This window comes from Crinia signifera, chromosome 1, assembly GCF_055691185.1.
Source record: "Crinia signifera chromosome 1, ASM5569118v1, whole genome shotgun sequence".
Lineage (NCBI taxonomy): Eukaryota > Metazoa > Chordata > Amphibia > Anura > Myobatrachidae > Crinia > Crinia signifera.
The window spans coordinates 141,002,675-141,030,655 of NC_139217.1; the positions used below are offsets into that span (position 1 = coordinate 141,002,675).

Sequence of the window (27,981 nt, forward strand, 5' to 3'; positions counted from 1 at the left end):
CCATGTGAGATCGATCCCCAGTCAGTTATTTTTTTCTCTTGATTGTTTGCTGATTCATTGAGGGTTTTGGGATCTTCATTACATGCTGTTAGGTAGGGTAGGTGGATAGTTGGGGACCTGCTCTGGCTGCTGCAGCAGTTTCTGCCGTGCTGTGGTTGGGAAGAGTAGGAGGAACAAGAATTGCATAAGCAGAAACGTTCTCCCATCTGTTGGAAGGGCCTTAAGACTAGCTGAATATATTTTTTATGTTATTATTGTACATCATGACATCTTCTCAGGTTTAAAACTGCAAAATGAAAAAACTAAAAAACAGAACAAGCTAAAATGCCTCATAAAAGACAACTGTGGGTTAAAAGCCTTTGGGGGTATTGAATCCCTGTTGCTATTTCCAACAGGGGAAATAGCTGCGGGTACCTATTCAATGCGGTCTTGCCCGACAGCATTAAAGAGTCAGAACGACTGAAGCCGGCCCTAGGCAAACCGGGCCCGACCTCTCTTTAAAGGTCGGGCCCAGTTTGCCTAGAACGGGCATGAATTGTAGTGATCACGGCAGGAACTTGTCAAACCATGGCCGTTTACGTGGACACGCCCCATTTTCACTGATCGGCAGAGGGAAATTTTATCCCGCCTGGCAATATGCGGCCGAGCAAAATGAAAAGAGGCCAGGGTCACGGCTGTCGGGACGGACCGACAGTCTTGATCCGGGATTGAATACCTCCTAAGTTTTCAAGACTGATTTGGACTAAAAAAACATAAAAATAAAATCAAGCAAACAAGTGTAAGGCAGGGCTTACACACTATTAGGCACTTAATGTGCCAAGTTTTGCATGTGCTAAATTTTTTCACATGCAACTCCCCAGGGGGAGCCGGGCAGGGGGGTTCATGGTGAACCGTGCAGGGTATGCCAGGAGCGGAGCTGAAAAAAGGCAGTGTAATTCTTGATGAAGAATAATCTCCACCAGGTTACAGAGAACCCGGCGCTCAATGAAATGTCAAATATATAATTAGATACACCAGAAAGTAATTCTGAATTATTCGTAAATCCTCTAACCAACTACTGCATCCATCCAGTGAGTTAACCTGGACTTACAAAGAAGGAAGACAGAACAAATACAATTGGATGTTAATGCGCTGTTGGGAGAGTAATTGCTGATTGTATCTGCCGAGAAGAAAGGAGTTCGGACACACTGCTATAAATGTAGCAATTTTATAATAAAAATGAACAAAAAATTACAATACATATTATTTAAAAAGTTGCATAAAGTATAAAATACAGTAAATGTAACAGCCAATAAATTATGTAAATATCTGGATGATTATTAAATATAGGAAGGGAAATGCAATGGAGGTCTCCTGTTGTTAATTATGCACTGGTATAAGTGCTTTAATTTGCGGCAAATAGATAAAAATATATGTAAGTCCAAATATATAGTTTAGATGAAGCGCAGACAGCCCGTCCTTCTTAGCATGTGAGCAAAACACGCAGATATTCTGTATTTTGAAAGGGGCTGAGTTGCAGTATGTGAATCAGAACATGGACCTTGTGTCCACCCTAAAAATGTCAGTTGTGGTCAATGTGCTCACTTACTAAAAGTTGAGTCCAGTCCTGGGTGAGCGGGATAAGGAGTTTGGTCCGTCGGCTGTTTGTGGTTACATAGTAGGTAAGGCTGAAAAAAGACTTGCGTCCATCTAGTTCAACCTGGTGTAGATATCCATTGCTGATTTGGTAGGTTCTGGTATTTTACAGACAATTTATATTTCTTATTTGTACCCATGGATGTTTTTCTCCAGTAAATGTTTGTCCAACTTTGCCTTGAACACATTTAATGAGCCAGCCGTTACCACCTCTCTGGGAAGAGAGTTCCAGAGTTTGATTGTTCTGACCGTAAAGAAATTCTTTCTACTAGCTGAATGAAATCTTTTTTCTTCTAATCTATACTCATGCCCTCGCGTCCTAGATTCCTTTCTAGTAGAAAAGAGGGTGTGTGGTGGTGGAAAGCCGGTAAATACCTTCGGTTTATGAGCTTGTTTCTATGAGCCGCCACGCTCACGTTCCAGGGACCGGGCAATGAGTCTCTCTGAAGTCGCTTGTGCCCGGTGCTCAGAAGCACTTCAGGGTAGATGCTCTGTGTATAGTGTAATGCAGCAGAGCTTGTTCCAACAGACAGGAGAACCACCATGAAGCAAGATTTTGCGTCAACGCGTTTCGTAACCCTTTGTGTACAGGGAACTTTTTCAAGACAGATACAATCTCGGCAGATACAATCAGCAATTACTCTCCCAACAGGAGCTGAGCTGCACACAAAAAAACCCCATACAAAGGAATGTGAAGTCACTGATTGCTCTGTCAGCCAATCAGTGTCCTAATTTGGTCGCCAGCCGCACCCCCCACGCCCGCCTTTTTGAGTCGGCTCGCAGTATAGCCTGCCCGCCTCTCTGCGTCCCCCCGCTGCACATAAGATTTAGCTTATGTGCAGCCCATCCCACCTCAGACTCCGATATGCATGGGACCGCGCATCGGATTGGATGTCATACACATGCGATTTGGTCCGATTTCACAGCCCGTTCCATTGGAATCGGGACCAAATTGCATAGTGTATGGGGCCTTGAGAACAGAATAAACACCTTTTATGACCATTTTGTGTGATTTGCCTTTTTAAAAAGCTGCAAGTTGCAGAGAAACGGGTTGAGGATACAACTATACCACTTGTTGCCACTCTTGTGCACTACTGTCTAGGCCTATTTTCCACCATGGACTTTTGGCCAGTACTGTACTTAACAGCTTACAAGGGGTTAACCAGTATTGCTCCACACAGACAGAGCACTAGCCGATTTAACGTCAAGCAGAATCTAGCCAGGAGTCACGAGCTGTGGACGATATCCTCTGCATGACATCCCCAATACCCGAAGCTTTGGTAAGTACCAGCTGCGTTTGAGATGAACAGGCATCTCTTACCTTGTTTTATTTACTGGAGCCCTCTAATTCTGATACACTGTTGGGTTTTCATCCTCCATCAAATGAAACCGGCATTGACTTTTAACCTAATGAGGCTTTTTTATTCTATATATGCACAGTAGAACTATTGATATTTATTTACGAATGTTATTTGTAAATTTTTGTTTTTTCATATATGTTTATGTTATTGGTATTAAATGTTTTTTTATTATGCTTACAGTGTCTAGGATGCAATGGTAGTGCTCCAATTTCCATTTATTCACTTTAACAATGAATTTGTAAGCAAAGCAATTAACACAAGTACAGAAACCATATATATTTCGGATTGCCTAAAATAAAACTTGTTTCAACAGCATCTTCAAGTGGACCATTATTTCTGCAGGCTCTCCAAGAGCAAATAAAACCACATTTTGAGGTTAAATGTCAAAAGTTGGAAAATATATAAAAATGTTGGGCATTCTTGATCTAAATATAGCATAAATAGAATGGAGAATCAAGCCATGAAAGGTGCTTATACAACACTACAAACAGATTAAATCTAGAGGCATTTTGCTCCAGAAATATCAAACTGGTTTGATTTCCACTTATTGTGCATAAATCAATTCATGAGTCTCTCCTAAGAAAGTAGAAGTATCTCTGGTTAGTACCTTGGTGTTCGGAGTCCTCATATTGAAGAAGCTCATCTAGTGCAAGTTTTGACGCATTTGCTTTTGCTTCTTTTTTATTCTGTCCCATTCCAGTTTTGTACTCAATTCCATCAACGACTGCACAAAACGCAAAGTATGCACCAAATACGTTTCCTAAAGACATAAGAAAATAGGTATGATCACAATGGAAGTTCAATATGTATAAAACTTAGGTTAAACTTTGGCAAAGCAATACAAATAAGGTTTTAATTTTAACCATAAACTTTAAAATGTCCTTTGCGGCCTGCTGCTCATTGGACAACTTAATAATTTTGTTTTATTATTAAGAAGTTGTATAGATCAACTTTAAAACAGCATCTGCTGACACCCAAGACAGTTCCAGTTGTGATAGTATCCCCTTTGCAACTGAGGGCTTTATTAACCTTTTCCATCCTGAATTAAATGATTACAATGTGTACGAAATAACACAACAGCCCAAAAAGAAATTCCATTTCGATACCTAGAAAACCTTTGTGCGCAAGGCAGCAGCTAGGTGTGAAAGACCTCATTCAACTATACCTGTGTTGCTGTACCACACGTAACTGTCACTCCCCATAGCTATAAAAGTATTAAGAGTATATGCAAAGTTGCAAGTTGTCAAACCACATGGTGAAGAAACTGGACCAGTATGAAGCAGGTAGGTCTTCTACATGCTGTATGAAGATCTACACTGAAGCTTCTGGTGGTTCAAAACAAGTCTCACACATCTTGTGCTTTATTTGCGGGAACACTATCGCCGAGAGCCAGGTCTGGGGTATATGGTGTATAATACAAGAGGGAAGAGATAGGAAATTCAAGCACATGGTCATAACATTTGGTGCCAGGATATATTCTGCCCTACAACTGTGGCTGAAATGACTGGTTTGTTTGGACCCCACAAAAAACAAGAAGCAAGTCACCTCTCCCTGTACAAAGTTGGCTCTATAGAGACAAGATGTCTTCCTTATGTTCCGATTCCTCAACTCCCTTCAGTGTGCCTCATCAACACAGATCAATTCATCCCCGCTGGACTCCACAATCACAGGTACCTCTGTAGTCTCTGGAGGCAATTGCTTGTACAGGGGCCTCCAAACTGCCTCTTTTTTTCCTGCCAGTAGAGGTATGGACTGTGACATGTCTACTTGGATGCTGTCACCAAAGTAATCCTCCACCATTTTTTCAATGGTGACAGCATCCAATGCAGCAATAGTCCGGAACAAACTCCCTCCTGCCTGCCCTGCATACCCGCCAGCGGGTTGTGTCGGAAATATCAGCTGTTTCTTTGCAGCCACAGGTCCTGACCAGCAGGTCTTTGCTCCTTTGTAGACTTGTGTCTGACAGAAACAAAGACACAACATACGCTTTAAACCGAGGATCGAGCACGGTGGCCAGAATGTATTTCTCTGACTAACCACGTTGTATCCTGGCAAAGTGTATGGAGGGCTTCATCCACAAGAGCTACACGCTTTGCGGAATGGCATTGCTTTAGCTCCTCCTTCAGTTACTCCAGCTGCTTCTGAAACAGCCTGATCAGGGGAATCTCCTGACTCAAGCTGGCAGTGTCGGAGCTGACTTCACGTGTGGCAAGTTCAAATGGCTGGAAAACCTTGTACACTGAAATCAACCTCCACAGCGCTTGTCAGGTGCATCCCCGCTCCTCTGCCTAGATTGTAGGTGGGCGTGTAGGCTTGAAAGGCCTTTAGCTGCTCCTCCATCCTCTGCAGCATATAGAGGGTGGAGTTCCAGCGCATCACCTCTTGTTTGGAGGCGATGGAAGGGCAGGTTGAGGAGTTTTTTCTGCTGCTCCAGCCTCCAGTGGCAGAATGGCAAAAGTGTCCAGCAATTTTGCGGGCCACCGCAAGCATCTCCTGCACGCTCCAGTCAGTTTTTTGGGAAATGCTGCACCACCAAATTTATTGTCTGAAGATATCAGCGATGTTAAATTGGAACTAGAAAGCACAGTAACTATACATAAGAGTATACTGAACCCATTTGGGGACATCACCTGTAGGCTCTTAGCCAGGAGAAAAAACACCCAATGTTAAATCAGGAGCCTTGCAGGATTCCAGAGTTCATCTACTGAAACACAGTCAAGGAGGAATACTTCCCATTGATCATCTGTTTGAGAAAGCAAAGAACTACCGTGGGACAGATGTGTACCCCAAGAAGATAAGTAACTGAGCCAGGATAAGTAGGACACTCAGCTACAGTAGGTTCATATCTGAGACGTGACAAAGCCGCATGAAAATACACATAACCGTGGACCGTCAAAGTGACAATGCCAGAAATTGGAAGTGATGCTCAAGCACTTTAACCTCAGCCAGTGCTGGTAACATACTCCGGCAGAAACCTTTATATCGAAGGTTGCTCTATATATTCTATAATTAAAAAAAAGTCAGAGTGTATTCCTGGAAAATGGTACCTCTGACCCAGTCATCTGTAATGGTTCCTGTCTGCCACTTTCCAATTCCCCAGGTCTGGAGATCTGCTCCCGAATGTGGCTTGATTGTCCACCACCTTGTGGACCAGGGTTCCCAACATCGAAACAAAAATTGAGAAAAGGAATGAACTTTAGATATATTGGCATCCCTCTGGACTGTGGGGTTGCAACAGAAGGAAGGAAAGCTGCCCGAGGGTCATCGTAGGGACTATTCTGTCCAACTTTGGACAAAAAGGATCAAACCTAAAGAAAGAGACCCAAAGCCTACCTAGAACCCGTGTCGGCTCACCAGGAACGAAACCTGAGGGCCATGCTAGGCCTCCAGAAGGAAAGATGCAAAGAAGTGAAGCATGAGGCAATGGACATCACCATTTTAGGTATGGGCCCATTGCAATGTGCGGCACCAGAGACAAACCCTTTTCTATAGGTAGCAGAACTGAAGGTCAATCTGCCAGACACTGTCAAAGACACAACACCATGCCCATCAGCCACTAGCGTAGCTATTGAAGCAGATAGGGACTGAAAGGTGACTCCTACTTGCCCTACAGGTGGTAGGAATCTAAATGCGTGGGTACTTCTAGAATGTTGCACCTTTGCCTCAACAGGAGGGAAGCTAGCTACTCAGAACAAAGGCACTACCGATGTCTTGGTATGCACCACCTACTTGTGAAACTATGCTAATGCATTTGATTTGATTCTGGGCTGCACTGTACACAAGATAGACTTCTATTTTGTTCTTCCTTTACAACAGCATAAATATTTTAATTATAGACCTAGCTCTAATGGAAAATATTTCATATTGGAGTGGACTCAATTTGTGCATCTATAAATGATTTACGAAACCCTGCTCCAATGGAAATTTCAATCGTCGTACGTACAGTGGAAATTAAGGGGAGATCATTGACCTACCAGTAAATTATTGGATTGTGGGAGGAAAACTACGCTAATACAGGAAGGCAGTAATACTAACTATTACACCATAGGGTATAATCAATGCGTCCGGCAAGGTGGTTTGTATGGGCTGGTTTTCAGCGAGGGTCACAATAAACAAACCATCCTCGCGTCTAACCCCCTCGCCCTATTCTATGTTCCGGACAAATCACCACCATCAGAGGACGGCTAGGATTCCCCCAAACCTAATGCAGCAAGCCTCGCTGTTTTCACGGGTGTACTTGCCATTTCCATTTTGGTTATTAGAAACAGCAGGTGAAGGCGTATGACGGTAAGTAATAGGCACTGCTCACCAAAGCAGCATTGAATATACCTAAATCTGTGCTGCACAACATCATCCTCTGCCTGTTTATTAGAAAAGTGTGAATTATCTTGAGTAAAAAAGTGAATTTGTCAAAATACGTGTGAAAATTGGCAAGCAAACATTTTTATTTGTCATAATGACCTGCACTGTTTACCTTATACAGGTTGAGTATCCCTTATCCAAATTATTACGAAAAGCAGTCTCCAAAATGTACATGTACATATTATATAATATAACTATAAAAACCTACTGGGTACATCTGTAGCTGGCACTACTAGGGAAATAACATGTAACTGGCACTCAAAAATAATCCAAAATAGGGAATAATCCGTTATCCATAATTCTTCTGGCACCTAGCATTTTGGATAAGGCATACTCAACCTGTATAGGAAATATAATCTTTTTTTGTACACAACATTTTTATTTTTATTTATCTAACAAATGTGAGCAACGCTGGCATTTTTTGCACATCTTTCACAGATGTTGCCACTCAAAAGGGTTAAATGTCAGCAGACATTCAATCCTTAGTGTCAAAGTCCAAATGCACCCAGGGCAACGTAGTATATTAATTCTCATACCATCGATGTTTAGTCTCTAAATGCACATGATTAGCTATCAGATGACCGTTATTAGAATGTTATATCACATTGCAGACACATTTTATAGCCATTATTAGTTTATTACAGGATATCTCAGATCCAGTGGTAAGGGGTGTGGCTATAAAAACCTGTTTAGGAGAATGGTGCTACTAAGACAATTGGACAGGATATAACTTCCCCTCCACTCCTCCACCACACATCTGTTTAAAACACAAGGTTGAAACACAGTCAGTGTATGTGTGCGCTGACCTACTCCGGAAGATGGAACAAGATATGCCTGGATGAGACATGAATACCTGATAAATATATTTGATTGAATTGTGTACCAGGACTTTAACCCCTTCCTGACAGAGCCAGTTTTTGCGTTCCTGACAGAGCCCTTTTTTTCAAATCTGACATGTATCACTTAAGTGGGGATAACTTTTTTTTGCTTTTACTTATCCCAGTGATTTTGAGATTGTTTTTTCGTGACACATTGTACTTCAAATTAGTGGTAAATTTGGGTCGATACAGTCTGTGTTTTTTTGTGAAAAATACCAAAATGTCGTAAAAAAAAAAATGGAAAATTTAGCAATTTGCAAAATGTTAAATTTTCTGCTTGTGAGACAAATAATCATACCACTCAAAATAGTTAATAACTAACATAGACCATATGTCTACTTTATGTTTCCATCATTATTTCAACTTCCTTTTAATTTTTTTGGACACTAGGAGGCTTACAATATGAATAGCAAATTCTCAAATTTTCAAGAAAATTTCAAACACTGATTTTTTTAGGGACCAGTTCAGTTCTGATGTGACTTTGAGGGACTTGTATGTGAGACACCCCCATAAATGATACCATTTCAAAAACTGCACCCCTCACAGTATTCAAAACAGCATTTTGGAAGTTTGTTAACCCTTTAGGTGTTTCACAGGAATTAAAACAAAGTGTAGGTGAAATTTCAAAATTTCATTTTTTTTGCAGATTTGCAATTTTAATACATTTTTCTAAGGAACACAGTACATTTTACTAGAGAAATGTGACTAAAAATTGATTCCCCCAATTCTTTTGTTTTCATAAATATCCTATATGTGGCCCTAGTGTGCACGTTGACCAAACCACAGGCTTCATAATAGAAGGAGCACCTACTTGATTTTGGAGCCTCCTTTTTATGAGATTATTTTTTAGGCACCATGTAGGTTTCTAGGCACCATAAGATGCTAAAATTTAGGAACCCCCCCACAAGTGACCCCATTTTGCAAACTACACCCCTCAGGGAATTCATCTAGGGGTATAGTGTACATTTCAAACCCCCAGGGGTTTCACCAATTGTGGTACAACTGGGCAGTGAAAATGAAAAATTAAAATTTTTACACAAAAATGCAGTTCTGGCTCAATTTTTCATTTTCACAAGGAATGAAGGAGACAAAGCACCCCAAAATCTGTGCCCCAATTTCTCCGGAGTACGGCAATGCCTCACATGTGACCAAAAAATACCATTTGGGTGCATGGCAGGACTCAGAAAGGAAGGAGTGATTTTTGGATTTTGCAGCTCAGATTCTGGTGGAATGTTGGTGGGTGCTATGTTGCATTAGCAAGACCCCCCAAGCACCAATACAGTGGAACCCCCCCACAAGTGACCCCATTTTGCAAACTACACCCCTCAGGGAATTCATCTAGGGGTATAGTGTACATTTCAAACCCCCAGGGGTTTCACCAATTTTGATACAACTGGGCAGTGAAAATGAAAAATTACATTTTTTACACAAAAATGCAGTTCTGGCTCAAAATTTTTCATTTTCATAAGGTATGAAGGAGAAAAAGCACCCCAAAATCTGTGCCCCAATTTCTCCCGAGTATGGCAATGCCTCATATGTGACCAAAAAATACCAGTTGGGTGCATGGCAGGACTCAGAAGGGAAGGAGTGATTTTTGGTGGTGGAATGTTGGTGGGTGCTATGTCGCATTAGCAAGACCCCCAAAGCACCAATACAGTGGAACCACCCCACAAGTGACCCCATTTTGCAAACTACACCCCTCAGGGAATTCATCTAGGGGTATAGTGTACATTTCAAACCCCCAGGGGTTTCACCAATTTTGATACAACTGGGCAGTGAAAATGAAAAATTACATTTTTTACACAAAAATGCAGTTCTGGCTCAAAATTTTTCATTTTCAGAAGGTATGAAGGAGAAAAAGCACCCCAAAATCTGTGCCCCAATTTCTCCCGAGTATGGCAATGCCTCATATGTGACCAAAAAATACCAGTTGGGTGCATGGCAGGACGGGAAGGAGTGATTTTTGGATTTTGCAGCTCAGATTCTGGTGGAATGTTGGTGGGTGCTATGTGGCATTAGCAAGACCCCCGAAGCACGGTGAAATGGTGAACCTAATAATCCATAGATGTGTGGTATATTTTAAAACACTCCTTTATACATAGGCCGGGTTTGTCGGGGCAAGTTTCACAGTGGAAAATAGTTTCCTTTTTTATTCCCTTTTTATAGCAAACTTTGCACCTTTTTTGTGTCCTGCCCTTTCTTGCAGTGGAGGGGATTTCGTTCGGAAAATGCTGCCCTGGTACAATACGGGGGCCAGTACTAGAAGTACTGGGGCCCTCTGCCTGCTGGTTCCCAAATACTAGGCCCTTTATGACTTCCTCTTGAAAGTGCATAAATGTCCCCCTCTGGCCGGTAGAACGGAATAGCACGTAAGCGTTATACAGTGCCATCTGGATGATATACACGGCCAGCTTCTTGTACCAGATTTTTGTTTTCCGCAGGGCACTGTACGGCTTCAGTACCTGATCTGAAAGATCCACTCCGCCCATGTACCTATTGTAATCCAGGATACAATTAGGTTTTGAGGTGTGGGTACTGGTACCTCGTACAGGGACGGAGGTGGTAGGTGGTACTGTCTCCGTGAATTGTTGTCAGTATAAGGACATCCCTCTTGTCCTTATATTTGACCAACAACATATTTTCGGTGCATATTCCCCTGCTTTCACCCCTTCTCATTACTTGGGCAATGTGCGTTTTTGGGAGGCCTCTTTGGTTCTTGCGCACAGTACCGCAAGCTGCTGTACCTCTTGAACCAAGGGCCTTAAACAGGGGGATGCTAGTGTAAAAGTTATCCACATAGAGGTGATAACCTTTATCCAGGAAGGGGTGCACTAAATCCCAGACAATTTTTCCACTAACACCTACGAGGGAGGGGGGGGGCATTCTGGCGGTTCAATTCTTGAATCCTTCCCTTCATATACCCTAAACATGTGGGTGTACCCTGAGGTGCTTTCACACAGCTTATACATTTTTATGCCATACCTTGCCCTCTTACTGGGAAGGTACTGGCGGAATTTAACCCTTCCTTTAAAATGTATAAGGGACTCGTCTATGCAAATGAATTTATCTGGGATGTACATCTCTGCAAATTTGGCACTGAAATGATCAATGACCGGCCTGACTTTGAATAGCCGGTCAAAGGTGGGATCATCTCTGGGTGGGCACTGTGCATTATCGTTGTAATGCAAAAATTTAAGGATCGTCTCAAATCGAGCCCGGGGCATGGCCATACGGTAAAATGGGGTGCTGTACAGAACATCTGTACTCCAATATTGCCTAATTTCTGGCTTTTTTACTATGCCCATATGAAACACCAGACCCCAAAACGTCATCATCTCTACTGCATCTACAGGGGTCCACCTAGCAAATGATGACGTGGGGTTTTGAGCAATAAACTGCTGGGCATATAAATTAGTTTGGTCCACCATTAAATTTATAAAATCATCAGAGAAAAATAATTTGAAAAAGTCAATTTCTCTGAGACCTGTGGAATCAAATTGGATTCCTGGCATGGCCAAAAACTCAGGAACCTGGGGCTCAAAATTGTCTGGTGGTGGGGTCCATACGAGATCAATTATTGGGGGGTGGGTCTCAGCTGCTCTACGGGGGCGTCTTTGAGGGGGTCCCTCATCACCAGAGGAGGAAGAGGAGCTTAAGACGAATCCTTCAAATTCCCCGCTTGCATCACTGGCTGTGTCAGAGTCAGAGGCAAGCATGGCATATGCCTCCTCCGCTGAATACATTCTTCTGGATGACTGGGATGACATTTGGGATGCCATTTTTATTTTTGTGTTACTGGTAGTGAAATGTTTCAACACGTGTATAGTGTAGGGGGGGGTACAAACTTTATTTCAACCCGGGGGGTATGTAGTGTGTAGTGTGTATGTAGTGCAGAAAAAAACAAAATACTTTATACAAAAAAAAAAAATTGAAGGGGTTAAAAAAAAAAAAAAAAAGGTCCTGCGCCAAAAATTGAGCACAGATGTTGGTCAGTAACGTCCGTCACTGAACAGCGCTCAAAGGCAACAGGAATTTGATCAAAAAAAAAAAATAGATCAACCCTGTGCCGAAAAAGATGATCAGTGATGTACGTCACTGATCAGCGCACAGTGGCCACAGGACACCCACAAAATCACAGTGTGTGTAAAAAAAAAATTAAAAAAAGACCCCACAGCACCCACAAAAAAAAAAAAAAGGTGATCAGTGATGCGACACTGATTACCAGTGAGGGGCAGCAGGTTCACAACCTTTGGTGCAACTGACAGTGCAACTGGCAGGTATATATATAAAAAAAAAAAAAAACCTCTGCACCCCCAAAAAGTTGCTGATCACCTCAGATATAGTGATCAGCACAAAAGGCGGGGGGCAGCAGACACAAAATTTAGCACTCTCTATCACTCTGACACTATCTCTCACTATCTATCACTCTATGACACTGCAGCAGCAGCACTGACAGTTATATATATGAAAAATAACCCCTGCACCCCCAAAAAGTTGCTGGGGGTGCACAAAAGGGGGGCAGCAGACACAAAATATAGCAGTCTCTATCACTCTCTGTCTCTATCTCTCTATCTCTCACTCTATGACACTGCAGCAGCAGCACTGACAGGTATATATATCTAAAAAAAAACCCTGCGCCCCCAAAAAGTTGCTGATCAGTTAATTTATACTGATCAGCACAAAAGGGGGGGCAGCAGTCAGTTATATAAAAAATATATAGCACAATCTGTCACTATCTCTCTATCTATAGCTCTATCACACTGCAGCAGCACAAAATATAGCACTCTCTGTCACTAGGCCTCTATCTCCCTCTATCTCCCTCTATCTAATAACTCGCACAACACAGCACAGGATGTCACAGGATGTCACAAGAATAAGCAAGATCCAGGCAGTGATCAGGTAAGTATTTAGAGGGGTTCTGGTCAGTATATCACGGCAGCTGGGTACGGTGACCGCACTGCACGCAATTCCAGACCGGAATGGCGTCTGCAGTGCAGACACCGTTAGTTTAAACCCCCCTCCATGGCTGTGATTGGTCCGTCGGACCGACGGACCAATCACGGCCTTTGGGGGCGGGCGGGGTGAGGTGGGGTGACACCAGTGTCACCCTTACACCCCGCGGTGATTGGTGCTGTACTTTACAGCACCAATCACCTCCGATCCCTGTGTCACCGGCGAACGTTATTCGCCGGTGACACAGAAAACGCTGTGAATGGCTGTTCACACTGAACAGCCAATCACAGCGATCGCCGACGGGGGGGCGGCATCGCAGCCCCCCCTGGGCATGCAGGGACATGTCTGCTGTCAGGGACAGCAGACATCGTCCCTCTGTCACTGCGTCTCTAGACGCAGTGACAGTTAGAAGTCATGACGTATATATACGTCATGTGTCGGGAAGTACTTCCCGGCCATGACGTATATATACGTCAAATGTCGGGAAGGGGTTAAGATATAGCATATGGCTTTACATAGGAGCATTGTACTATGAAGTGTTACCAGAGAGATAAAGGAAAGATGTAATTTAGCTTCAATAATGGTTAGCCATGGATAAGATAATTTGCTATGGTTAGCCTGATAATTATGGTGGACACACTCTGTAATAAGTGCAGACTGTGAGCAGAGTTGCCGCTTGGTGTTTTGCAAGAATTTAGCCTGTGAACGAATTTCCAGTGATTCTATAGAAATAGTGTGCTTTTTACAATGGTAATCACTAGGAACCTAGCAGGGTTTTATTATTGAATATTATCTTATTTATTTCCATGTGTTCAAACTGCAGCCTAAAGATCTTTGTTCCCATGATGTAATGGGTTTGGGCCTAGACTTCCCTCTGTTGCATAATGGTATCCCATTGTGTTCATGGTTAGGCCTGAGTGTAGGTAAGATCTGTGACATGAACTGTAAATGTATTATCACTTTATAGTGTTACAATGGTTATGTGAAGAGTAGCAGTTTGTGAATTAATGCATAATGTTTAGCTAAGTGAGTTTGAGGAAGATGGCAGATAGTTGGGTTTTAGAAACAGTGTGCATTGCAATGAGTTAGTATCCGTTGTTTCAGCCCTATGTGATTATAGATATTAAAGCAAATGGAATGGATTTTTGTATAGCAAGGCCTGGATTGCATAGTGCCATTTAGGGGCACAATATTTAGTGAATACATTAAAGCTCAATAACAGATGTATATGTTGTAGGCTTAACATGGTTGCTGAACCTGAGAGAGAAAAGTAAAGGATTGTAAAGGTTGGATGTGCAGCCAGTTCAGTGTTATCATAGAATGTTATATTGTGCTGAAGAATATCATTGTATGGAAGGTCAGTGTGATATGGTTTCTTTTTGCAACCATGAGGTTAGGCGGTGACCTATTGTCAGTTTGTTAGGCAAGATGGCCGACAGAGTGCTGTGTATGGTCTACCCCAAAATGGCCGCTTCCGTGCGATGACCTATTGTTAGTTAAGGAAAATGGCTGCTGTCCTTTTAGTCACATAACATGGAGCTTAAACATTTGCATTGAGGATGGTGGTATTCAAAATGTAATGATTGCAATATTGTTTTCATCATACATTGTTTAACCATTAATGCAGTTTATTCATCTAGTAACATAAATATTATTTATTGATCATATTTCTGGACATTTACTTATTAATAGTTGAGTAGCGTCAGAGAATGGCGCAGCCAGTTTGCATAATAAAGTATACTTTGAGTTAAATAAATAATCTGACTTCCATATTAGTTTGCGGTGTTCTGTACCCTGGCTATTTCAACCAGCATACAAAATTGGTTTCCACAAAGTGGTTTGAAAGTATCCCAAAATTTCACGAGATCCAGCCATGAAAAAAAATGCAGCGGATGCACCAGGCCACAGTATGTCCCATGCTCCAAGTTTGATCACATTTGCTAAATAACTTTTTATATCGGGAGACACTTCACTGGAAAGGTTACTGCTTAGTAAAATCACAATTGCTAATGTGCAGCCATAAACATGCTTTACCTCTATTTTATGAGGAAACCTGTGCAAATCTTTAGGTCATATAAAGACCTGAAACAGTGGGTTGTATCAAATGCGGAGGAAACCTTGTTCTGTTGTGTGCAGAAAACAAAGAAGTTTCCAGCCTAGTATAGAAAGTGAATTCCACCAATATCTCTGTGATTGAATGTTAACAGCAAAGTAACAAGACTTTTGGTGTGTACACACGGTCGACTGCCATGCTATTTCATCCCGATGTGATTGGATCTCATTGGGATCGAATTGAACGGCAAGCCAAAAGACAGATCTGTACTATATAGTCAATGCAGCCCTACCTGGCTTCGATTTGTGCTGTGTGGGAGCAAGGTTAAAAAACACCTGTGCGATCTGCACGCAATCTACATGCGATTTTGACTATATAGTCAAAATCTCATGCCAAATCTCACCGTGTGTACAAACCATTAAAATCGTGACCGAGAATAACAAAACACACTTCAACAAAGGGGAACAGCACTCTTGCTACAACCAATTTATTGTTTTACATTTATTTCCTTATTACAGAAAAAAAGGGTTATTATGGAAGACAAGATTATTATTAAACTTGAGAACTGAGATTGATCATGCTCCCAGACTAATACTTCTGATTATAAAATTGTCCTTTTCTTGTATTGGCTTTACTAATACAATTACTGGGGGGAAAAAAGGTGACATAAAAAGCAAATTACAGTCTAACATGCAGTATTCAACTATTTACCTACTAATGAAGCTATGCATATGAATAAATAACATGTCTAATAGCCAGATTTTTTTCATTGCCGGTTTAATCTTACCTGTAGTTACAGTCTCTTTCAGATCAAGTTCCATACGCTGCATTTGCACAAACTGATGTAACGCAGAAACTGGATTCAGCTCACCACGCCTGTATTTCACAATGAACTCCCTTGGGACTTTTTTTATTGGTAAAGAATTTGTTGGTGCAGGAAAAACTACTTTGGATAAATATGGTTCTGGAAAGACACCTGGAGAAAATGGAAATATGCTTTTTTCAATACAGTATTTCTACATTCAACAAAAATCATGAAACTAATTGATGAAATCCTGTGATGTTTAATTACTTTCTACCCTGACTGTAGAGCATAATACATTTATGGCTAACTTTTACACCAATGTAATTCTGACATTAAATCCATTTTTTCCAATAAATCGGAGGGACACTGCCAACTTTATTTTGTGCTGAGGGTGGAAGAGCTGGGCACTTAAGTTAATTTTGGACAACTAAGCTTCTATACCCTGCAAACCCTTTCTCCATTTACCATGTTGCAAAGAGAAAAGGGGGATATTAAATCCTGGGCAGGCAAAAAAAAATCTGCAATAAATTTGAAAATTAGTGTAAGATCAGACATTTTCGCCCAATTCTGTTTTCTTACTTTGTTTTTCCGAATAGGGATGGGTGAAAATGGGCATGAATTCACCAAAATAAGAATCTGCCACAATTTGACAGCACCATGCGGTTTTTGCCGATGATTTGCCCCCCCCCGGCAAAATAAATTGGCACTGGTGTCAAATAGGGAGAGTTCAATATTCGGCACCCCAAAAAATGTGCAAACAGATTTTTCACCTGTCGAAAAATTTGCCCGATGTTTAATACCCGCCAAAAGACGGAATGACTGAATCTTGAATTTAAATGAAAACCAGAGACCACAAAATACATAATTGTGTGATGGCTGGACTCCAAAGACCACTCCAGCCCCCCTGCCTGCCTGGTTTGTCACCTGTAGTCAGTGGATGGGGCCTCTAATGCTGAGTGCTAGAGTCCCGTCCGTGCTGCCTCTGCCATGATTCTTTGTATCAGAAACCCGTCCACCCAGCTACTCACCTGCCCCAGCCGTCCTGAATCTCTCACCTGTCCATCCTCTAACAGAAGAGTCTAGGAGGACCCGATCCTGCTTCCTCACCTAATCCCACCCCCAAACCTCAAATCAGTGCTAACATGCCTGCCAACCGCAACTCACGCTGCAGGAGGAGAGCTACAGCCAGTATCTGAGTGTGCCTCCCTGTCAAAGGTCCCTCCACGTGTAGACTCCTGCTGACTGTCAGGGGCCGCTAAGCCTAGCTGGAGCATAAAGTCTCCAAACCTGTGCCCTCCTGCTGAGTGTGAAACCGCTCTGACAATGAAAAGTCAGCGGTGCAGGGGGGTTACCGAGTTGCCACTTCTTTGCATGCCCCTGCTCAAGAACTCCTCCTTTTGAAAGTACTGTACATTGAAAAGACCAAAACATAACCCCCTATGGGAGCCAAGACTGTTTAGTAGGTTCTGAGGAAAGCTGGTGCTAAATCCTGAGGGGAATTCCCTGCAATGGTACCAAATCATAATTCTTCCAAACCGTGAAAGATCTACAAAACGATTGCCTTTCTAGTTTCAGAACATGCAACAATACAGAACAAAACAGAGCAGTGCAGTGAAGGCGTTTAGTCTCCCATACAATCAGAGAAAGGGATTTCATTGGCAGTATAATAAAAAAAGGATATGGTAGACACACTTTTTCTTCAAAGTCCATAGGGTCCACAGGGATTACCTTAGGGTGCAGGTGGTCAGACCATACCAGGCACCAAACTGTTATATCCCAGGATGCCTTGGTCCCTGTTCTCCTTTACCCTGCCCCCAGCCACGGACCAGCTAATTTTTGTGGACATAACTGAGGCATGAGAAGGAAGAATGGTACACAAGAATCAGTCTCACATTATAAGATGGAAACTCTTCAGGGGCCATAAAGGATTCACAGGGATTAGTTTAGGGACTCCAGGGATGAAAATTACCAATATGGGCGAGAGATGAAGTGGCCAGACTTTTGGTGCACCCCTCGCAATCCCGTTGTCGGACTGGACTTGAACAGGTGGAAGAGATGGTCCTGCACTTGAAAAATGGGTACTTGTGAGTTATCCGGGCTGCCGATTTTTTTTAATCGCGCCCGAAATCGTGGGCATCGCGTCGGTCGTGGCCGTTATAAGGAGCCGCGACGCGATGCCCGCGATTTCCCATAGACAGTAATGTTAAAAGACACGATGGATTGTCATTTTATTTTAACATTGCTGTCTATGGGAAATCGGGTCCATCGCGTCTTTTAACATTACTGTCAATGGGATATCGGGTCCATCGTGTCTTTTAACATTACTGTCTATGGGAAATCGCGGGCATCGCGTCGCGGCCCCTTATAACGGCCACGACCGACGCGATGCCCCCGATTTGGGCTAAATCGCGGGCATCGCGTCGGTCGGGTGTCCTTAAGTTAACTAAACTTAAGGACAAAATCGGCAGCCCGGATAACTCACAAGTACCGAAAAATGCTATGTACACTGACCAAACCAGGATTTTCACGGCCAGGCGATTTCCCTGAAAAGACTGTTGGCTGGTCACTGCTCCCCACCCGCGGAAGCTGGCATCCTTAGTGAGTATCCAAATCACAGCACATTTATACATGCTGGATTGATTTGTAACCTCTGCTGTGTATTGTGCCGAGGACAGGGGTGGACTCCGAAATCACTGCCGCTAATACAGATGGGGTCAGCACCGTAGTTGATGGCGCACTGCCAGACGCTGGATCTGGCATGCTAGCCACCGTGGACACCTATTGCCGGGAATGAGGCGTGCCTTATCCCATGGCAAGGGGTGGCCGTTTCTTTTCAATACAGTCATTATTATTTTCATTATTGTCTGAGTGCCTCAGTCCCATTGTACTAAAGATTAGATGATTAGAGATATATGATATTTATTATGTTAGACCATGAGGATAGTATAAATTGCTAGATTACAAATTAAGAGTGCTAACCTGTAACTGGAGTCACTTTGGAAGTCCCATCCAGTGTATCACTACACAGCGAAGGTGTGGATGCCTTGCTTACAGCAGGACATGGCACTTGAAGATGTAAATTTTTTTTAAGCATCTGAGCAAAACTGGGCACCTTAGAGGTTTGATTCCAGCAACCAAGGCCCGCCATTTTGTCTGCAAAATAAAAATAATCATTAACAACCTCTAATGAGTAAACATGGGCACACACCTGAACAATCCATGGACTGATCACTTGATTCTAGTTGAAGAGGACAACGATGGTAAAGGTGTGTATAAAGGTCCGCTGCAGAAGCATTAGCCGATAAACTGCTTAAACCCTCCTTCAATAATCAGTATTTTTGATGCAGCACATGCACAGTGTATAGCTTTGCCTGGCACTAATTCAGTTTGTGCCTACTGTGCAGTAAAGCCTCTTTTGTGCACATGCAGCATCATGGATATTCTATAGTGCAAACTATTAGTGGTAATTTCTAATCATTGAGGGTACAAAGAAGCAAATACAGGTCTAATGACTCAGAACCTGGAGATCTGTAAGAAAGTGGTATGACATGCAAGGAAAAACAATAATCACTCATTAATGGTAGCAGTGGGATCTAAATGCAGACATTAATAGACAATGTATAACTAATGAATTAATTGAACTTAACAGGTGATTTACATAATGAGCTATTGAGACCCTTTTAAAAAGTGCAACCTAAACCAGAGATGTTGAAAAAGCTTCCGTTGCTTGGAGACGAAACGCATCAACGCCCTCTGGTTTCCGGTCTGACCGGCTGCAGCAAGTTGTACACTTTACCTCCCAGCTGGGTTCCGTTCCGTAAACACCCCCGCTACAGACAGAAGTTAGAAGTTACTCAGCCTGCAGATGCCGCCGCCGCCGCCCGCCGCCCCCCCCCCCCCCCCCCCCCCCCCCCACCCTGCTAAAGGAGAGCCAGCCCAGTTTACACACTGGCCCAGCAGACAGACAGTCGAAACCGCAGTTGAGCTTACGTACGCCGCATCTTTCAACTAGATGGATGGCAGCCACTAATATATCCAGCCTGCAGACGCTGAAGCTCCATTCCAGTCGACTTGTGAGGAAAGCTGAACTCGCATCCCAGCCACAGATGCCATCCTAGCCAGGTGGCGCTCTATAATTATAACCTACTGAAAGGCAACCAACTCCAGTTGGTATTTTGAATCTGCTCTCTATATTTACTGAATACCACCTCATATGGAATGAACCAAGTATTACCAGTAAATATAGTACTACCTCTATACCTGGGGTAGCCAACCCTAGTCCTCGAGAGCTACCAACAGTGCATGTTTTGCAGGTCTCCTCACAGAATCACAAGTGAGCTAATTAACTCCATCTGTGTATCTTTTAAAATGTGTCAGTGATTAATGAGTGCAGCTGCTAGGTTGTCTGGAAAATGTGAACTGTTGGTAGCTCTGGAGGGCTAGGGTTGGCTACCACTGTTCTATACTATATACTGTTATATGCTACTGACCAAATCGTTTTTGCATAAATCTTGCTGCTACTGCACAAACATTGTTTTTTCCTTTCTTTTAAAGAGTAGGGATGGCAGCTTTATAAGCTATTTTTATTGTAATTCTTTATATTGTATTTTATTCCGTTTTTTATTATGTGTTTAGAAAGAACATAAATGTACATGCTTTGAGTCTTGCGTCATAATTGAAAAAGCGGATAATAGAGATACTTTTAGAATACAGGTGTAAAGGTCAGTGCTGAGACAGCTTTCCATTTGTAATTGTACATACCTCAGAAGAACCTAAATCAAGTGCCTTAGAATACGGGCAGGTTATCACATGGACACACCCCATTTACTGTACTTTGACTTGCAGGCAATTCCTGGGCATCTTTAAACCCTTGCCACTGGGATACGCTCATTAGGTCTACTACAACTAGGTTGACAAGCATTGGATCGACACCACTAGGTCGACATGGGTTTAGATCGGCAGGTCATTAGGTTGACACAAGCATTATGTCAACATGTGCTAGGTCGACATGGGGTTTTTCACTGTTTTTTTGAGCCGACAGGCGGTATTTCATGCCCTACCATCCACTAGGGCATGGTGGGAGAATAAAATAGTGTGCTGAGCGTAGCAAGGCACCGTGCCCGAAGCATAGTGAGCGATGCAAGGGGATGTAGTGCACTTCAAACTGTGTCCATATCGACTGTCGACATTCGGGCCAAAAAAAGGGAAAAACCCCATGTCAACCTTTTGACTGTCACCCTTGCCCACCTTGCTGCCTGTCGACCCAATGTTTGTCGACCCAGTTGATGCAGACCTAACAACCCACACCCTTCCCACTTCTCTGCTCCACCTCGCCTGAAGTGCACATTTAATGGTCTGTGGTAGTGTTGCTAGATCCACTGTGATAGGGAATTCACCAGACAGACATGAGAAGCTTGTCCTATGGCAGATGAGTAAGTAGGAATTGCTTGCAGGGCGCAGCCCAGATAGCGAGCAATCAAGTAAACACCTCCCCCTCCCCCCCCCCCCACCCCGGCAACGGGCATTTATTCCCCCATGGCAACGAGCAAGGAATTGCTCAGGGCAACAGCCTTGTATTTCTCCATGGCAACATGCAAGAAACTCCCCCTGGGCAACCGGTAGGCATTTATTCCCCACCATGGCAGCGTATTATGTAACGGGCATTGCGGTGTGTGGCGTATTATGTAACGGGCATTGCGGTGTGTGGCGTATTATGTAACGGGCATTACGGTGTGTGGCGTAATATGTAACGGGCATTACGGTGTGTGGCGTAATATGTAATGGGCATTACGGTGTGCGGTGTAATATGTAATGGGCATTACGGTGTGCGGTGTAATATGTAATGGGCATTACGGTGTGCGGTGTAATATGTAATGGGCATTACGGTGTGCGGAATACTGGTGCAGTGTGTCTAAGGGGCTCTACAAGGCTGTAACCAAAGGTGCAAATAAGGGGGGTGTACACTTAAAAATTATGTTGCAGATACACCACCCCCCCCCCCCACCATTGTCATTGTTAAAAATGAAATTGATGGTGCCGACTAGCGGATTGCGGGAAAAATATCTAAAATATTGTGTGTAACATTAGGTGGTGGTGGGGGGCCCTGACAATTTTGTCAGTCCTGGGCCCCACAATTTCAGATGGCAGCCCTGTTTGTTTTAATTATAGAATAGAAAACTAGAGCTCACTGCAACAGTAGCGATTAGTCAAATTTAAAAAGATATTGCTACAATTTACCTTGCACACAGAAAATTCAAGCATAAAATAAACGAGCAAATGCGCTCAACAAATCAGCTTCCGTCAAAGCAGGAAGAAGCTAAATGTATAAGCTGACCAGCTTTATTGAGGTATACAATAGTCCAAGCTGGGGCCAGCACATTGTAAAATGGCCACCCACCATTTCTCTGCAAGAGGCCTGCTGTCTGCAGTAGGGATGGACATTGGTAGCCCACCATCAATTGATTGGTGCATACGCAAAATTTTGCGCAGCGAAAACATCTTCAGCCTGGCTGGCGGGTTCAACAGAAGGCCATCAAATGTTTACCATCTGATTAAGGGCACACATCAAAATGCTGGCATCAAATGGTAAAACTAATACCATTAAAACAAAAACAGATGGTAGCAATGCAATGTCCATCCCTAGTCTGTAGGGCAGGCTTTACCAACCACGGTCCTCAAGGCACACCAACAGTGCAGGTTTTAGTGATATCCAGGCTTCAGCACAGATGGTTTAATCAAAATAACTGAGGTACTAATCAAGTCACCTGTGCTGAAGCCTGGATATCACTAAAACCTGCACTGTTGGTGTGCCTTGAGGACCGTGGTTAGGAATGCCTGCTGTAGGGATTGACCCCAGGGGTGGAGGAAGGCTAACAAGAGGAGCCTGTCTCTCCTCTGATGTGAACCCCAGGGAAATGGCTGCACAACTGTAAACGGTATCCTGCTCTAAAGCTGTCCTAGTGGCCTTGGGTACAAAACAGGGACACCTAGCATCAACACAACAGGTACTGCTGGTGATCTTCACAACAGCGGTGTAAAGCCAAGAACATGCAGATCCTTGCAAGCATGGTGCCACACTTAACTGTCCCCATCTGCCAGCTCCAGTGCTGTCCCTTGTGAAGTCCCCTTAAAGAGTTTCAGTCTTTAAGCTCATGGCCTAGGTCTATTTCCTTGAAATAACCTGCTACGTGAGATGGCAGCACAGGAGGAGGAGCAAGGTCCAAAGAAGAGATCCCAAATCGATGCTTGCCATCCTGGTTACTAAAGGCCACTGGCATTGTTCCTCACCCTAAGCGTGAAAGGTCCTTTAGCCCACTAGGATTCAGCAACTAACTTTAGCTCACGAGGATCTAGCCTTAATCTTTCAGGCTATACCCAGAAAGTGCCTCTGTGCCCACAATTGATATATCATGGTTTGCTTGCCCATTTCGTTTTTACTTCATAAAGCCATAGATAAGCTAAATTTTACGGCACTTCGGAAATGACAGGACACAGGCCTACCAGACCCTCCACCTGCTACATAACGCGGCGCTCCTTCTCTCCCGAACCCGGCATCAGGCAGGCAGACAGACAGACAGACTCCGCAGACACAGGAGCCACCGGTCAGCCGGGGAGCGCAGGCTGAATGACCCATTGCATTCGGTACACCATGCTCTGCTCCTGGACGTCCCTGGTAATGTATGATTGTCATCACCTGTGTTGAAACACCCTTCTCGTCAATTACCTAGATCCACACAGGTGCTGGCAATCCTACATTACCGGGGACGTCCAGGAGCAGAGCATGGTGTACCGAATGCAATGGCTCATGTTGGAGGGTATGCAATGTAGAATGTTAATACGATGCCACACTTACAGCTTAACAGGTCGGGACAAACGCAATGTACTACCAACCGGTACCTCTGTACCTGGGGGAGAACCGGTAACCGTAACACGTTACACACATACACACAGCGGCGCACATTACCGAAGTTGCCACGCAGCTCCTCCAAAAAACACGAGCTCCTCGGGACAGAGAGGCGGAGCTGCTCGCCTCGTCCAATCACTGCAAAGGAACTGCACACGTGACTTGAGGCTTCCCATGACGCTATCCAGAGGCTGTAGCTCTCTGCGCTGCGCCACCTACAGTAGTTCATAGAGAGTGAAAGTAAAGTAGGGCTGTACAGAGTTGTAGTTGTAATCGCTGGTTACCACATACTTACTTCCCTTACTTGACCCTCTCCATGAAGGACAAAATGCTCTGTTCCTGGACTTCCTTGGTAATGTATGATTGCCATCACCTGTGAAACACCTTTCTTATCAATTAACTTGCCCAGGTAGGGATGGCCATCAACCATCGATGATTCAAAATCATCTATGGTTCATGGCCGATTTTGAATACTTTTGCCATCGATGGGGAGAACCAGATGGTTTCCCTCCATTGATGGAACAGCAAAAGAATGTTTTGCTTTTTTCCCCCCCAAAGTGCCAGGACACACATAGCTCCGCCCCTAACACCCACAAGGCCCCCACCCCTTGTTTTGATTGGCCCATAGGCCAATCAATCAAATACAATGGATCAAATACAATGGATATCCATTGCATAGTTTAGCACTATTGATGGCAATGGCAACGATGGCTATCCCTAAGCCCAGGTGATAGCAATAATACATTACCAGGGAAGTCCAGGAACAAAGCATTTTCTCCCTATGGCGAGGGTCAGGTAGGCAAGTATGGGTTACCAATATCAATGACAAGATTGTAAGTGACCATCGATGGATACAACCAATTAATTGGTTAACCATCTATGGTTTCACCAGCACATGGTCATGTATATTTTTTGGACTGACTGTGCCAAGGGACAAGCAGAACCTGGGGACGAGGCTTCACGGGTGCCAGGAGCAGGACTATGCTCCATTTTGTGACACTTGTACATATTAACATTTTTTTTTAAAATGTGTAGGGAAACCATCTGGTACTCCCCGTCAACAGCAAAAGTATTTACTGTCAGCCATACACCTTCAATGATTATGACTCATCGATGTACAAAGGCCATCCCTGAGTAAAGGTGGCCATACACTACTGCGATGTATCTCAGCAGTGTATGGCCATCGGACCCACCCCCCACTGAGCAACCTGAGACTTTCCAGGGCATCAGGATTGAATGTGGTCCTTTCACATGCGATGTATCGCACACACAACCCAATTCCCTGACAGGTGGAGGGAGGCAGAGTCAGAGGTTGGACAGGCAGCAGGTTGGACTGCATGTAAGGTGCGGATGGCCGCTGATGTCACTTACCGTTATCTTGAATGATATTGGCCAGTGTGTACGGTCAATATCATTCTCCCATAGCACCGCTGATATAGTTAACAATATGAGCAGCTGCGTGAATTTACCAGTGTGTACACAGCATTAGATAAGTCATTCACTATAAAAAGTACTTAAAGCAGTGACTCCCATACTTTCTAATGCTGCCCATACACGCTGCTATGCGTGCTTTTCCGATGTGTTCTTTGAGGTGCGCGCTCCCGCGGCACCTCATCGCACAGTACATTGCACATACTTTTTGTACTTAGGTTTCATCACATTGCATCGCATTGCATGCACAACGTGTGCACAGGCAATGCAATGTGATCCGTGCTAGTACAGCACGGAAAGCACACCATCATAGCAGCGTGTATGGGCTGCTTAAGATCACCTTGTCCTAAAGTCTCAGCAATATTTTCTCGGTATACGGTCATTAGGTCCACATGGCTTAGGTCGACAGTGTTGGAAGGTCGACACAAGCATTACTTCGACAATGGCAAGGCCACAGTCAAAATGTCAACATGAGTTTTTAAATTTTTTTTCGGTACTTGTTTCCTTGCACGGCATCAGCGATAAAAATTGTATCCATCGGGACCCCAAAAATCGCGTCAATCGCATCACATGCAACCAAATCGCATGCGATGCGATCAACGTGATTTTTCCATTGGAATCAATGTAAAATGGTCCCTGAGCCCCGATTTTACATTGTCCCCAATGTTAAATGCCCCCCAGACCCCAATTTTTATTGTTTCCCAACCCTGATGGGTCAAATGCCCCCCATTGTTAACACACCCCACGATGAATGCCAACCCGAAGTGTGGCGAGCCCGCGAGGGGCGGCAGTACGCGTCCTCCGACCTTTTCATACCCCCACTATCCACGTTGGCGTGGTGTTGATTTTATATAGTGTGGCGAGCGCAGCAAACGCAGCGAGCCCCGCGAGGGGACGTGCATTACTTCACAGATATTACACACCCCCTCGCGGGGCTCGCCACACTATATAAAATCAACTCCACGCCGACGTGGATAGTGGGGGTATGAAAAGGTCGGCGGACGCGTACCGCTGCGCTCGCCACGCTTCGGGTTGGCGTTCATCGTGGGGTGGCGTTAACAATGGAGGGGCATTTGTCATGTAAAATACCCATAAGGGTGGGTATACAATAAAAAATCTGGTCCATTGGCCCATTTAACATTGTTCCCTATGTAAAATCGGGTCCATCGTATCGGTCGCATCGCATGCCTTAACTTAAGGCATGCGATGGACGCGATTTTTTCATTGTCGGGGAAAAGGCTAAACATAGCCCTAAAATCACGTTGGTCGCGTCCATCGCATACCTTAAGTTAAGGTATGCGATCACCTACGACGGGCGCCGTGCTAGGAAACAAGTACCGTTTTTTCTTTTTAGACAACATGTGCCGACAGTGAGGGGCAGATTTATTAAACTTGGAGAAGAGATAAACTGGAGATAAAGCGGAGAAAATGTAAAAGGAGATAAAGCACCAGCCAATCAGCTGTGTTTGAAAAAGACAGTTAGGAGTTGATTGGCTGGTGCTTTATCTCCTTTTACCTTTTCTCCGCTTTATCTCCAGTTTATCTCTTCTCCAAGCTTAATAAATCTGCCCCTCAGTATTTTATGCCCTATCATCCACTAGGGCATGGAGGGAAAATAAAATAGTGTGCCAAGCACACCGAGGTGCCATGCCTGAATCATAGCGAGGGCAGCGAGCCAAGTGAGGGGACATTGTACACCTTGATGGTATCCATGTCGACATTCGAGACAAAAAAAAACACAAAAAACCTCATGTCGACCTTTTGACTGTTGCCATTGTCGACCTTCCAAGGTGTGAGGTAATCCCATCAATCAGAGAGCAAACTCTCTGACTGATGGGATTACCTCACACCTCTTACCGAATGTCAGTTTGGTGAAGACATCAGTTGGATATGTTTATTTATTGGTCCTGAGATGATGATACCTTGACAGACCATTTCTTCCCTGTGGTGTTGACGCTCACCCCTTTTTTGGGGTTCGTCAACCATTGGAGATAGGATAATTGTTGATTGATACCTTGTTACCCCTGAAGAAGTCCCTCCGGGACAAAACGCGTAGGAATTTTAGGAAAAGACTTGTTGAAAGTGGTATCAGACTAATTGTGATGTGAATACTGTGTGAACATCAATTGTTTTTATATTGCTGTATAAAATAAAAAATATTTTATATATATTGTTTTATCAACATGTATACATTTTGGGTGAAACTTCAACCTAGCGCACCTCTATCTTTTCTTAGATAAATATATATATCTATCTATATGAATGGAGTCATTCACAGATATTGTGTCGGCTGTGCAACATAGCCGATGCCCAATGTACTGGCTCATCGTGCTGTGTGTACAGCCATGCCAGGAGCCACCGGTGATTGACAGCTTAATGGGCAGGCGCATGCAAATTTGGGATGTCAGTCCTAACAGATCGGGCAGCATGTATGGAGAAGTACACACTAGATATGCAGATATGTTTACTAAGCTTAAAACTAACATTTTAAATCAGAGACTCCCCAGCATGGTTTGTGGCCATCATGTACACCTCCATAGCCCTGTCAAAGTACAAACAGACAAAAGTTAATCCTGGTCACACTACACCTCCATGACAAA

General features: G+C 43.7%; 1 protein-coding gene across 4 annotated transcripts in view; it reads right to left on the reverse strand.

Moving 5' to 3' along the window:
* ADAD1 (adenosine deaminase domain containing 1) overlaps positions 1-24,353 on the reverse strand; it is a 94,621-nt gene extending 70,268 nt beyond the window's left edge. The window contains exons 1-4 of one of the 4 annotated variants that reach the window (XM_083174413.1): positions 24,246-24,353; positions 19,027-19,200; positions 16,030-16,218; positions 3,604-3,756 (exon numbers count right to left, since the gene is read on the reverse strand). In XM_083174413.1, the coding sequence (XP_083030539.1) occupies positions 3,604-3,756; positions 16,030-16,218; positions 19,027-19,195 (511 nt within the window). In that variant the 5' untranslated portion in view covers positions 19,196-19,200; positions 24,246-24,353. Of the gene's footprint in view, positions 1-3,603; positions 3,757-16,029; positions 16,219-19,026; positions 19,201-23,547; positions 23,705-23,899; positions 24,213-24,245 lie in introns of those variants that run through there. The other 3 variants (XM_083174399.1, XM_083174392.1, XM_083174407.1) reach the window with 3 other exon arrangements.
* Positions 24,354-27,981: the final 3,628 nt, after the last annotated feature.